The sequence below is a fragment of the Centropristis striata genome, chromosome 14, assembly GCF_030273125.1.
Source record: "Centropristis striata isolate RG_2023a ecotype Rhode Island chromosome 14, C.striata_1.0, whole genome shotgun sequence".
NCBI lineage: Eukaryota > Metazoa > Chordata > Actinopteri > Perciformes > Serranidae > Centropristis > Centropristis striata.
In genome coordinates this window covers 21,850,736-21,865,714 of record NC_081530.1, presented here as the reverse complement: position 1 = coordinate 21,865,714, position 14,979 = coordinate 21,850,736, and the positions used below count along the sequence as shown (strand labels likewise).

Below are 14,979 nucleotides of genomic sequence, written 5' to 3'. Positions count from 1 at the left end.
AATGCATGGGCTAATTTGCATTCATGGATCAAGATGTTTTTCAGCTGGCCATCCGGAGCACACGCTAGCTCTCTTTGTCTCCAGATCTCCAAAAGAAAAAGGAATGGTGAGATCTGGTGTTCTCGCTGCGCTGGCTGTTGTTCTGCACACAAAGGGCTGATTCGCCCCAGATGCCGGCCTATAGGAAACAACAGTAACGGCAATGATTACTTATGCAATGCTGCGCTAATAAGTGAAACTTGCAACAAGCTTCAATTTAAACGGCTATTGTAATTGCGCTGTCTCTTACAGAAGTACATCTGCATGCACTTATTGGTTCATTTTGCTGGGTGGTAATGTGTCTATTGATGAGCAGAAAGCCATGACTATCTCTTCAGAGCCAAATGCACAGTCTGGAGTGTGATTGAGCCGAGGCTGTGATCAAATGAGGCTTGCAGCACAGACATCTTACTCTCTCTAATCTGTCTAGCTCTGCTTCTCTTGCTTTTGTGTGTCCGGGAGTGTGGTTGGTCTTGGTGTGCACACTCACATGTATGTGTGTGTGTGGTCACCCCTTGTTAAAGTGTTTACCAGTTCCTACAGCAACCCATATAAAAAACAATTAGGAGATCCCATGGAGCACCTTGTTAACGCTGGTTGTTGACCTCTGACCAAAAGCACTTTATGTATTTTTCCCATGATTTAGGATCACTAAAGGGCAGTAAATTGGCTCATAACTGAACTTTTTTTAAGAGCCCCCACACACACAACACATACTCTGCTTGAGCCAGTGTTGTACTTGAGCTTGTGACCTAAAGATGCAGCATAAGCAAGCTACTATGAAGATCTAGTGGCCTAGTTTATTCTGGGCTGTGCCAGTGATGACGGTGTGTGGTGAGAGGTCTAAGAAAGGTTTTGAGGCTGGCAGCAGTTTGCATTGTGTGTTTATGTGTCTGTGGGTATTTCTGCGTGTTTTCCAGGGTTATAGCAGAGAGCCTTTGAGGGCAGAAGGAGGGTGTGTGTGTGTCAGGGCTACAGAGGGGTGAGTGTGATCACAGGGTGGGTGGGGTGGTATGAGGCTGTTGATCTTGGGCTGGAGTCTTAAACAAATTGGCTAGCTCGCTGTGGGAACTGGGGATGTAGTCACAGGGGTAACGTCAGCGTGCTCTGTGTCAGATTCTCCAAATCTCTCCGATAGCTAATTATCTCCCACAGTGCCAGAGGAGAGGTTTGGAAGAGCTTTTGTTGTTTTTCTTCTGGAGCGTCTCTCTCAGTCTCCCTGCAACATTCTCCTGGGCTGACTGAAAAGTTTGGTCCCATAGTAGACCCTAAAGTCACATAAACACATTTATTTTTTTGTGTTTTTTTTTGGAGAAGTTTGTTTGCATGTGTGTGGCCCCTGCAGTAGCTCTTTATTGGTGCACACACACTTAATGTGAGGATTAGTCGACTATGCGATTAAATGTTGCTAGCTGGCACTAGTCGGTTAAACGATTCTCTATTTTTTTATTAACATATGATGTCTCTACCAATGTTTTAGTTCCACTCTAATCTAACTCACCAGCAGCTCCTGACTCACTTCCACCCTGTCTTGTCTCTCGGCCCCTGCCTCCTCTTTCAGAAATAGAGGCCAAGTTTAGCCAGTCAGCCAGGTTCTCTCCTGATCGACTGGATGCACACTTTAACTACCTTACTAGCGAACTGACTTGCACTTGTGATACAGAACGCTAGTTACCTAGCAAGCTGTGAATCAGCGTGCAACACCAGCTAACTCAATGCATCAAACTTGCATAAAGATACCAGAGTTAATGATACAAGCGATATTGCAACACACATAACTAACCAACTAGAGCCGCTCTAGCAGAGAAGACACTGGGGATATATTGATTTCAGCTGTATTTAAATACAATTAGGTTACTGAATAATGTGATTAAGGCTTTTATAACATATGAATAACAATAAATGTTGCACATCTATTTTATGGACAGGTACGCAGGAGATGGATGAGTGGTTAGACAGTGTGCAGAGAAGACTTCTGCCAACTTGAAAGACATTTAGACATATTGTATGTTAGACCGTGTGCAGTCTTCTCTGCATTTTTGATAACATATGCATTAAAGATTTAGATGATTTGTATCCCCTATAGATTGAGCTGTGCTTCATTTTGACCTTGTTGAGTGTAGATTAGTAAATTAGTCCAAATTTTAATTTCTGTTTAATCATCATTTTTCGTTAGGAACATCTCTAACAATACATTTTGTTGATGCCACAACCCTCTCAGGCACCTATAGAACATGGTAAATACAAAATAATTTTCTCAAATTTGGCAGAAAAAAATGTAAATGAGTAGACGATTATGTTAGCTTATTAACATAACAACAAACAAACCAAATTATTTAATTCAACCGGAAACCTCCCCGTCACAAGTTCATCACTACAGCTTATTTTATTGCTGTCACTAGCTTGTCAATCCCGACAGCATTTCTTTCTCTCCCGCCTTGTGATGCTGCATTATTATCAAGGCCCAAGCGCCTCCAACATCTGGGAGCGGAGATTAAAGCATCAACAATTCTCTGGGTGGGTGTCATCTCTGGCACGACGTGATGAAAGGTCCCGTTGCTCACCTCCTGCAGACAGCCCCGTCATCGGCCGGTGTCGTCACAGAGCGGCCGTGTCACGAGCTGCCAGGCCTGTAATGTGAACGCGATGACAGGAGAGCCGTCAGGTCCCTTCTAAGCCACCAGGTGCAGAGCAGCAGTGGTTCAGTGTTTGGACAAGCTCGCTGGCTCAGTGTGTACTGTACTGTTGCTGAACCATCCAGCCTTCACAGGGAACGAGTGTTTGATCCTGGTGTAGATTCTCACTCAGCCTCTGTTTCCCTCTTGTTTCTCCCACGGTCACTAACCTGCTTCTGTTATCTGTTTCACTCTCCTGCCATTTTTTTGTGTGTGTGTCTTGCTTCACTCCCTCTCTCTGTACTCTGTGTTTCTTTTAGTTTATCCAACTGTCTCCGTGCCCTTCTCTCATCTCCACAGTCTGTTTCCAAAGAGATTCCAATCTCGCTGACGCAGACTGAAAAGGGGGACGGACACTGTTAAGACCCCCAGATCCCCAGCCAAGAGAGCCACCCGTTTCTCACGAGAAAAGCTCACCAGGGTTTTTTCTTTTGTCCTTTCTTTGCTATTTTTTTTTTCTTTCAATCTCTTTCTTTCATTGAGCCCGTCTTTCTTCAGATTTTCTCTCTCTCTTCAGGAGAGAGTCCTCCACCTGAATCCATTTTGTCTCTGTCGGTGCTCACCTGCAGCTCAAGTGTGAGAAAGTGCCCTTTGAGAAGATATCTTTATTGCAGCGTAGGTCATCGCAACACTTTCATCGACCTTTTATCAGCAATTACGCATACAAAAGGCTGTTGATACAGAGGCTCGGCTCAGATGAGGTTACAGCACAGAGAGCTTTTTCTTTCTTTTTAATTAGATTAATTTCATGTCATGTTTTCCTACTGCTTGATGATAGACACTCTCCAGCTCTGTAGTGAGGGCATGTGTGTCAATCTGCTACTTTTGTTTTTGTTGTTTCAGAAATGGTTAGAGTGCCCCCAGTGTTCAATCTGGGAACAGCAGCACTACCGTCTCTGACAGCCTCTACTCAAACAACACAGCCCAGTGAGACGCTTGCACTGATGGTTGTGGAGTGGAAAAAGGCATAACATTTCAAATAAAAGAGAAAATGGCTGTTAAAGTAAAACACAGAGGGATTACGCGTCAAGAACAGAAACGCCTTCTAGAAAAAAAAGGCTTTGGCTGACAGAGCGGTCCTGCATTACCATCTCAGAGGTATTTACAAGAGCGATTACTGTGATTATTATTTCAACAATACCCTGCGATGCTCTTTCATGGGCTGCCAGCCTGGGCCGGGGTAGCAAGGACCTGCCAACATCGTCAGTCTGGGAATTTTTCGAGGAGCTCCATAGGAGGGCAGGGAGGGAGGAGGGAGGGACAGAAACACGATGGTAGAAGAAGAGAAATGCAACACAGTTCAAAAGGGCTTCTGTCCTTCTGATGGGTCACAGGATGGAGTCCTCCTAACATGATTTTGTCTTCTTTCTCCCTCTCTCTTTCTCTCTCTCTCTCTCTCTGCAGCTCCCACGGAGCCTTTGCTGTGCAAATTTGCCGACGGAGGGCAGAAGAAACGCCAGAGTCAGAGCAAGTACCCTCAGAACGGGAGGCCGTGGCACAGAGAAGGCGAGGTAAGATGTTCACATCAAGGCAGAAGCCGTCCTCACTCAACATGTCCCAGAAGAAGAGGAGAGTTTATTTAATCTTGTACCGCTGAAAAATTTACAAGAATGAGCCAATAATCAGAATAGAATAGCAATTTGCAACACAACAGCAATATTACTGTTGTTGTCCCAAAGTCCATTTACTTGATTATTCCTGAGCTTTCAGTCACATGAATTCAGTAAATATATCCATCTAAAATCAAAAATTAAACCTTCAAGGTCATTAATTTACAATGTCGACATATAGAAGGACCATACATTTTTTCTCTGTCTATGTCAACAGGCGTTGTACCAGAGGATTTAAAAGTTGCAAAAGTTATTCCTCTGTTTAAAGCGGACAATCCATGTTGTTTTAATAATTATAGACCCATTTCTATTTTGCCATGTTTTTCAAAAATATTAAAAATCAAAAATCATATACAGAAGGATCTTTTCTCATATAGATTCTAATTCAATTCTTTACAAACATCAGTATGGTTTCCGGAAAAATCATTCCACTTATATGGCTTTGCTTCATTTGATTGACAAAGTTACCTCTGCATTAGAAAATAATGAATTTATCTGTAGTATATTCATTGACTTGTCAAAAGCTTTTGATACAGTGAACCATCATATTTTATTGAAAAAACTGCTTAGATATGGTTTTCATGATGTTACATTTGAATGGTTAAAAAACTATGTCTCAAACAGAAGACAGTTTGTTTGTATTAATGGATGCTACTCCAAAAAAGCTACATTACTTTGTGGGGTCCCACAGGGATCCATTCTTGGACCATTATTATTTCTTATTTATATTAATGATTTATCAAGTGTCTCAAATATTCTTTATCCAATAATGTTTGCAGATGATACAACTCTAGTTCATTCTCACTCAAATTTTAGTTCTCTGATTAAAAATGTTAATGTTTGTTTAACTTCATATACTACATGGTTCAAATTAAACAAATTATCTCTGAATATAAAAAATCTAACTATATAATATTTTGTGGCAAAAAATCATACTCTAGAGACTGTAAAGTCATAATTCAGTCTGTTGAGATGCCTCAAGTGTCAACAGCAATATTCCTGGGAATCTTTGTTGATGAGAGCTTAAGTTGGAAAGCACAAATACACTGGGTTAGCAAAAAAATAAGCAAATCTATTGGTATAATTAAGAGGATTAGTAATTTGGTAACTACAAACTGTCTTCATACACTTTATTATAGTTTAATTTATCCATATCTTTCATATTGTAATATAGTTTGGGCAAGCACCTTTCCTACTACACTCCATAGAATTTTGGTTCTTCAGAAACGTTTTGTTAGGATGGCAACCCGATCTGAGTCACATGCCTCATCTGTACCTCTTTTTCAGAAACTCCAGATACGTACTGTTCATGACATCAATATTTCTCAAATATGTGTTTTTATTTTTAAGGTATATTCAGATCATGAAAACTTTCCAAAGCACTTTAAGACTTATTTTAAATTTAATTCTCAGATTCACTCTTATTCAACACGTCAATCTTTAGATCTTCATCCTCCAAGATTTCTGACATGCAGAGGTCAATTTGTTGTTCAATTTAGGGGGACCAAATTGTGGAATACCTTTTCCCATCTGGCAAAGGACTCCATCTCTGTAAAATGCTTCAAAAGATGTCTGAAAGCTCGTTTAACTGCTGTTTTGAAATTCTAGTTCACACACAAATACACTTTTTTAACATGTTCATTTTGTTTTTAATTGTTTTTGTTATTGTCATTATAACTTGTTGATGTTATACATTTGTTTTTTCTGTTGTCAGTTTATTACTTTCTGATGAAATTTTAGGTGGAGGCTTTAAATAAGCCCATCTGGGTTTTCTGCCTCTCCCTGCACTTTACATTATATGTTATCTTTGTCATTTTGTGTAATTCTAATTGTGCAAATAAAATAAAACCTAAAAAAAAAACTAAAAAAAAAAAACATACTCAGGAAGCGGTCAACTCTAACTGCACCGCATTTAAAGGGACGTTACACCCAAAAATCAAACATACATATTATTTCTCTTACCTTTAATACTTTTTTTGCACAGTGATGTGGTTGGCAGGTGGAATTCAGTAGAAAGTAAATAGTTCACAACAAGAATGTGGAGGAACCGCGTCATGATTTCTGAAAAGAGATATTTCTGATGAGTTTTTCAAATGTATTTCTGATGCTTTGAGCACCAAAAGCTGAGTGCAATCTAGTTCCATCATAATGAGAGAAGGTAGACATGTCTATGACCAATGTCTCCAACACTCTGCAACTCACACAAAAAACAATCTAGGTTAATAAATATCACTACAGGTAAGTATTTGTAGGTGAACTGTCACTTTAAAATAATTTCCTGTACATCCACCAATATCGACTGATTTAAAATAGAAGAAACCACAAATATGACAACATAAACTACTTTATTTATATTTTAAATCATGAGCTAATCTTAAATTTTCACCTGATAAATTGACACCTATATAATCTTTGCTCTCATACTGTTTTCACCACAGCTTCACTTCATGTTCCAACTTCAGTTCAAAGATTGCATGCTTCTTTCATCTATTAATCTTAACATCTTAATGTTGACATTTACAAAAGCAATGTCCAATATAAATATTCACATTTTTACATAATTTCCTCGAATGCAACAATACTGCGCTTTCTTGATAGCCGGCAGATCCATGAATGGCAAAAGCATTTCAGTCGACTAAACTCTTTCCATTCCATCATGATGTCGCTCTAAACAAGACGTTTACCTCTGAGGTAATGGTATTTCTAATAACAGGCTCCACCCTGCTCACAAGGCCCCTGGAGATGTTGCCAACATCTGGCTTTATGTAAACCATTACTGCCTGTCATTTGTATTTACTCTAAAGTATGGCGCTGTTAAAAACAGAAAAAAAAAATACCCCAGATATCGATCAAACGGCCCCCGGATGTATAGGCGCTGTCACGTAAATTGCATCTCAAGGTAAACGCCTCACTGAACACGCATATTCCCGCCATACATCAGAATCCAGAAATTGGATACATCGCTATGGTAACATATTCATCAGCAACATGTGGGGCAAGGTTAAAGTCTTCATAGGCTACCAAGCAGCTATACTGGGAAGGACACGCAGAGGAGACGGCTAGAGGAGCGCTTCAGACTGGACTATATAGAAGAGACTGAACACACACACACACACACACACACACACACACTCATACACACACAAACAGTGAGGCTGACAGTTGTGCTGAAACTGCAAGGTAGGGGAGTCCAGGAGAGATGAAATGTTTGTCCTTCAGAATACACATGCTCTTTGTGGGCAGCAGAGTAGCTCCGTGTGTGTGTTGGTGGAGTATTACGCTATCCATGTGTGTGTTTGTGTCTGTCCATCATGTGTTCAGCAGCCCTCACACCTTTAAGCCAGTGAAGCGTGTTTAACCTAAATCACATTGCTACATCCCCTCGCAGGCCCACACACTGACAGGGTCAGCTCTCTGACTGGAGCTATGTATGAGATGACTGTATGTGTGTGTGTGTGTGTGTGTGATAAGGATAAAGGAAAAATGCTACTCTGTCAAAATGGAGGAAACACCCCTTTTGTCCTTTTTCTGTATTTATTCCCCACCTTTTACCTCCTCTACATTAAACACACACTATCTTTTGAAGCGTGAAACAGCTGCCTAACACGTCTCACCTCCTGTAAAATATGTTTAAGTCATCTTTGACTTTCCTGATGTTTCATCAAGACCCCAATCCCTCCATAACTTCAACCAAGTGCTTTAAATTTTTATTTTTGGAAGACTGCCACACTCAAGACACAATACCAAGGCGGAAATATCAAACATGGAGAAAAGAAGGCTCTCTGCAGACAGATTTCTTTTCTTTATTGATTCATCGTCAGTGTTTTTGTTGATAGCATTTCCCATGTGCATGTGCACTAAAACAGCACTGGTGTGCTCTATTTGATGTCATTATGAGCTCAGGGACCAACGGGGGCTTGGCTTCATCATTATACACTTATGTTTGACTTAAATGTACAGATAAACCTTTTTATCTCAGATTTCTCTCAACTTATATTAAAGAAATAGATTAAATTAGAGCACAAAGGAGACACACATTAAGAAAGTGACGTCACCTGGTTGCTCACTTTTACAAATTTCACCTGTGTGCTGGTCTGAAATGTGCAGAACACAGCAAAATAAGAAGAAAACAGGGTCTGCAGATACTGTCACTGCCACATACTTCTAGTGGGTTATAAGTGATGATTGAGAGAGATTACTTCTGTATGTGTCCATGCATTGTTTTTTAAGAAAATCCTGCATAGCGCTACATATTGCAGACCTCATTTGAACCTGGTATTAAGATACATTTGGAAACATTATCTGGATATTGACTTCTGATCACTCAGTAGGCCTCTGCATGTACACCTATCTTAATTCTGCCCCCAGTTTGATCTCATCTGAATATGCTAATTAGGTGGGCGGAGCTAGAGGGCTGCTCTACTTATTATCCTTTGCTGAGGAAAGGGTCATCTGTAGCTTTTCTTCTTGCCTTGCTTAAGAGGGAAAAATTATTACATTCACCATGGTTCCCACAGGTCATTGAAATCCTTGAAAGTTTGTGAATTTTAGGGAAAAAATCAAGAGACATAATCGTTGAAAGATTTAAGAATATTAATATGATATGAAAGAATATTATTTCAAGATTAGAAAATAGAGATATTTGATATTTGTTTTACACATACAGGTGCATCTCAATTAATTAGAATATCATGGAAAAGTCCATTTCTAGTAGCTCAAGCCAAATAGCTCCAACCAAGTATTGAGTGCATATAGACAGACATACTTGTCAGAGGCCAACATTTCCATATTAAACTAACTTTTTGAAATTGGTCTTTTGCAATATTACTTTTTTTTGAGACACTGAATTTTAGGTCTTCATTAAATATAAGTCATAATCATTATAATTAGAAGAAATTAAATACATTTTAAGTTTGTAATGGATCTATATAATGTATTATTTCCACTTTTTGAATTGAATTACTGACATAAATAAACTTTTCTATGATATTCTAATTAACTGAGATGCACCTGTAATATTAGTAAATTGGCTACGTTGCCTGCATGTGTCTCCTGCAGGTGTGTCGTTGTTTCAAGTGCCACCTGCTTCAAGTGTAATGATCACATATGTGTACGTAACAGGACACAATTGAGACAACCTATCTTTTAATTGTTGTCTGTGAGCTTCTTTTAAGCCTGGTAGTTTTCATCTTAAAACTGCTCAGATTTGTAACAGTAATTAACCCTGAACTGTGTCTCAAAATGTGCAATCTTGGGTCCTTGAATTTGAAGAAGTGGATCCTAGAAAGTCTTTGAAAGGTCCTTGAATTTGATGTTATAGAACGTGTGAGAGCCCTGATTAAAATCTGGCTGTGATCCAATCGTACTGCTGTAAGATTGCACTGCATTCTGCACACATTTACACCTATAGAGTCAACAGAGAGGCCCTTATAGGTAGAGTAAGCCGTGTGTGTGTTTGTGTGTGTGTGTGTGTGTGTGTGTGTGTGTGTGTGTGTGTGTGTGTGTGTGTGTGTGTGTGTGTGTGTGTGTGTGTGTGTGTGTGTGTGTGTGTGTGTGTGTGTGTGTGTGTCCTTGTGGTCATTGATCAGCTGTACAGGCAGGGCAGGGGAAGATGGGAGATAGGCATCTCATGTTAGTCCGTTTATCAGAGCTGAGGCCATTCCTCACCTCCCTCCGTGTGGCAGGCAGATGAAGGGGAGCAACAGCTCACACGTTCCTTGACACTCTCTCTTTCTCCACGTCTCTCTACCTCTCTTTCTAACTCCCTTCCTCTCTTTAAACCCTTATTCCTTCTTGCCATCTCTCGCTTTCCCACTCTGTCTCCTTGTCTCTTCTTCACTGTGTTTGAAGCCTTCCCAGATCCCACAGCAACATATGGAGAGAGAGAGAGAGCGAGTGACTCACTGAGTCTAAGAGAAAGAAAGAGATGGAACACATTGCATGATCAGTCAGGAGTTACATGGGGTTGAGTGCTGCAGGGTGGGCTGATGGTGAGGATTGAGAAATATATGACAGATTTTCTTGTAAACTACCCAAAGTGGGAGTCTAGAAAGTGCTGTCTCTCGCTGTCTCATGCTGACAAACATATTAGTCACTGCATTTTTTTCGCCGTGCGCACACACACACACACACACACACACAGACATAAGCGCCATGGGTGCTCATTCCTTTCTCTCTCTCTTTCTCTCTCTCCCCCTGTTTTTCACTTCCTCGCTCCCTTTCACCAACACACACTCCTACACACAAAAACTTTCAAAGTCACACTTCTCAAGCACCTACTCTAGGGGAATGAGTGAAGATGGAAAAAACATCCGGCTTTCCACTCTGTGTGAAAGCCTGACAGATGTCCGTGTGTGTGTGTGTGTGTGTGTGTGTGTGGCCACAAGGAGGGGAGAAAAAATTGAGAGTGAATCTGTGTATGGAAGGCAATAATACAAGGAGGGAGTGGGTCAGTGTGTGTGTGTGTGTGTGTGTGTGTGTGTGTGTGTGTGTGTGTGTGTGTGTGTGTGTGTGTGTGTGTGTGTGTGTGTGTGTGTGTGTGTGTGTGAGGACACGGATACGATGGCTCGGCTCAGTTTTCCAGAACAGTACAGCACAGGTGTCCTTACAGCTGCCTAATATAGGCTGTCCTCACCCGACCCTTTCTTAGGATATGTGTGTACGGAATATGGATTCTAGTACATGTGCACACACATATTTTCACGTGCCTTATTAGTACAGCAACATGCATTCATATTTGCACTGAAAATGCATTAGCAAGACAAAATTGATTTTGTGCACCCTAAAGCACAGATTAAAAAAAGATTTCAGTGCAAGATCATTATTCACAACTTGAAAAAACTTGAATTAATGATTGACTACAAGAAGCAGCAACTGAGTCATTCCTGCTGCTTTTTTCTAAGTTTGGATCCAGCTGTGATTGTTGTTTTTTGTATTATTTTGCCACATTTTTATATACAAAATCTTTGCAAATACATTTTTTTAAACCATATTTGCTGCAGCAGCAACAATGACACTGACGCTGAAAATGCACTAACATCAGTATTTTGAAGGTTTTTTAATAATTAATATATTTTTTTGTAATTTCTTGTCATCTGGCGATAAGCTGTGAGCCTGGTCTCCGTCCATGCTGCAGCTCTGTTTAGTTGGATGTTCTGGCCAAATTGCTGCAGTGACGCAGAGCCTGTTGTTAATAGAGAGAGAGAGAGCTGGCAGTTGCATCATAGCAGTGAATGTGTGGACATTCATTCATTATTCTTCACCGATTATCCGAACTCGGTTGCGGGGAGTTAATCCCAGCTGACATTGGGCGAGATTGTGTGTTTAGGCTTTTTGTTAGTGAATAAATAACGCTACAACTCCTCAAGACCCAAAGCCAGGATCCCGTGTCTTCCAGCTGATTAAAGTGAAAACGTTAGCTTTCAAGTTAGTAACAGCTTCAGCTCACCTCAGGTGGCCCGATCTTGGATTGAGCCCATCTATTCTCATTTTAGTGACAGGCCACTGCTTCAAATTATTTTGTTTTTGTTTTGTGCTGCAATATGCAATGATATACAGTTTGTCAAAATAAAATGAATGAAATTAGATTTTTTGGAGGAAAAGTAATCGTTTTGATTAATCAACTAATAAAATAGACATTAGTAGCAGCTCTAATCATGTTTACTGCATTAAGTGAGGAAGCGTAACTTGATTTGGCGTTCAAAAAAAGAACATACATAAGTTGCTTCTCTTTCTTCGAAAGCCCGGCCTGTTTCGTGGCAGCTTTTCTCAGGGCCAAGCTTTGTTTCCAGGATCTGTACAGTATCAAGGTTTTTTTTTTTTAATGCAATCTTGAATCAAGCTCAGACAAAAACATACACAGACTGTCTCTGTCTTTTCCTCTTTCCCCTTGTTGCGGCAGAGCCAAAAAAGCTGACTGCATCAGTAATCAGTCATCGGCCATGCAGGGTCTCCGGTCAGGAGCAGATTCTCTGCTGTGGAATTCATCAGCAACACGGAACCAAGGGCAGCACTTAGGGGAGTTATCAGCCTCACCAGACAGCTGGCCGCGTCTGCCACCGCTATTAGCACGCATGTGAACACACACTCGCGTGCACAAACACGCAGTCTTGATCCCAAATTTAGTAAAGACGGTGTATGAATACAGAGACAGAGACTCACAGACAGTGAAGGTGAAAAAACACAAAGAAGATTTTATTTAAATAACACAGGAGCTGATGCAAGGCCTTTACAGCTTTACATATAATGTCTCTGAAAGCCTTTTTTAACTAGTTGTGCAAATAGACTCAGAAATCGAACACAAATACCTTCCACCACTCACACTTTTATTCATCCCCTCACCGTTGCAGGTTTGGTCCGGCTCACTGATCCCCCCTGCTCCTCTGAGCCACTATTCCCTTAGCAGTATAACTCAGTGTAGGTAGCCCTCTGGAGGAACAAGGGCAAAAAAGTGGTACAGAAAGACGGGAGGAGGGTAGATTAAGAGATGAGGGATGAAGAGAGGGAGGTAAGGAGAGAAAGAAAAAGAACACAAGATGACGGAGAAAGAAAGGAGGGAGGGAGAGAGAGCAAAGGAAGAGAGAGGAAGGGCAAGAAAAGGGTGTGTGTGTGTGTGTGTGTGTGTGTGTGTGTGTGTGTGTGTGTGTGTATGTGTGTGTGTGTGTGTGTGTGTGTATGCTGATGAAATCTGCCGTCCTCAGCAGCCTCCCGTTAAAAGAAATCGGATTAGCTCTCCTCCGGGAGAGAACCTTCAGGAATGCAGATGACGGATTGTGGTGCACAGGTTTCTCTCCTGGACTCTAAGAGGGCCTCACACACACACACACACACACACACTTAGACACACACCATCCGCAGACAAAGAACTCAGTTTTCCGCTCACTCCTTTCTCTCCAAAGGGCATTTCTTCATTTCCTCTCATTCATAAATACATGATTGTACGTGATTGAAATAGAAAAGGAGGCGTTCTCAATACCAATTCACTTTGTCCTATCGACTAGGCTTTTGCCCACATTGGCTCTGTCACTTGTCAGTTTTTCCAATTTGAAAATGAGTTGATTTTGATTTGATTAAATTTATTTTATACAAAAAGAATCAGGGTATAAATCGCGTTATTCCCCCAAGTACAATAAAGGTACAGCGAATTATGGTGGGTGACATTGATGCAGGAACATATCGACAGGTTTCACAAAGACTCACAGAAGATACAGACAGTGACAGCAGCAGAATGCAGTTTGATGCACATGCACAATGTATATATAATACACCATTTAGACCAAAATATTAATCTTAACCTATAAAGTTTTACCTACTAAAATGTTTTGTTTTGCAGGATTTCTGTTTCCTCCTCAGTTTCTGGTACTATGCATGTCAATAAGACTTAAAGAAGTAGTTTGACATTTTTGAAAATATGCTATTTTGGCTTTTTTACAGAAACTTGATGACAAAATGATTCCACTCTCATGTCCGTACACAAAATATCAAGACTCCGAACAGTCTGGAAACAAGAAAACAGCTAGTTGTCTGTGTCAGCCCAGTAATTAAAACCTTATATCTCATTTGTTTAATCGGTACAAAAACACAGAATGTAAAAACATACAATCTTCCCATCTAACTCTTAACAAAAATAATTAATAGGCACATATTCCCAAGAAGCAAAATTCAGACAAAAAGATTTAAAAAGGATAAAGTTATCTGTAATGTCTGTTCAATTGTCACATTTCCCCTTGTTGCAGTTAAATGTAATTTCATTTAATTGTGATTTATGAGTAATTAATGTCTTTTGTTCTCTCTCTTTCAGACTGGCATGGCGTTAACATATGATCCCGCTGCAATGCAGAATGGGTAAGAGCTTGACGGCCAATCCATCCTTGGCACCATCTAATACACTCACCTCTTGGCTCATACGACCCCAGTCAATACTACTGCCATACATGAAGATTAATGTAGTGGCTGCACTTTGTTACTGTTTGATTAGGAAAATCTATATAGACTTCAAATATTGGTTTTCGTTGGTCGGGTGAGAAACGGCAAAGGGTGGCTGAGTGGGCTTTTGTGTGTGTTTGGGTCTCCATGTATGTGTGTGTTCTTGTGTGTCTTTGTGTCATGACTTAATGGCGCTGTGTGGAAATAAATGACCCGGCAACATGTTTTATTTTCCCCCGCAGTACTGAGACAGGAAGGAGAGTGTTTGAGGCTCCCCTCTATCTCCCTCTGGCCTCCGTCATTCACAGGAAGCTCCTCATTCCCCGCTTCCTAAACCACTTATCCCCCAGCGACTCGGAGTCAATCTCAACCCAAAAAAAACGGGATGAAAAGCATCACTCCTTACAAACAGGCTGCCATGTAAAAGCCTGCTTTGCTGCAAATCCGCCAAATTATAATCCAACAGATATTTGTGTAAAGCTACAGACCTGCTGGGAAAAGGAATCATTCACTCATAATTTATTCGACCTGAAGTTTGGCTTAATGATCGTGTTTAAAAAAAAGGAAATAGGCTGAATTTAGTAGCAAAGAATGTAAAAGAAGTCGGTTCCATGCAAGTGCAATGTAAAAAATAGAAGACAGATAGCAAAAAATGTCGAGGTATGTCGTCAGTTTAATTTAGACGTTAATATGAAGTAGAAAATAAAAATGTAGTTACACTGAAAATGTAA

The 14,979-nt window shown here is 40.4% G+C and overlaps 1 protein-coding gene across 2 annotated transcripts in view; it reads left to right on the top strand.

Annotated features, from left to right (window-relative positions):
* rbms3 (RNA binding motif, single stranded interacting protein) overlaps window positions 1-14,979 on the top strand; it is a 340,839-nt gene that overhangs the window by 290,825 nt on the left and 35,035 nt on the right. For both annotated transcript variants that reach the window (XM_059350713.1, XM_059350712.1), the window contains 2 exons: window positions 4,119-4,225; window positions 14,124-14,167. In XM_059350713.1, coding sequence (XP_059206696.1) covers window positions 4,119-4,225; window positions 14,124-14,167 — 151 coding nt within the window. The remainder of the gene's footprint in view (window positions 1-4,118; window positions 4,226-14,123; window positions 14,168-14,979) is intronic.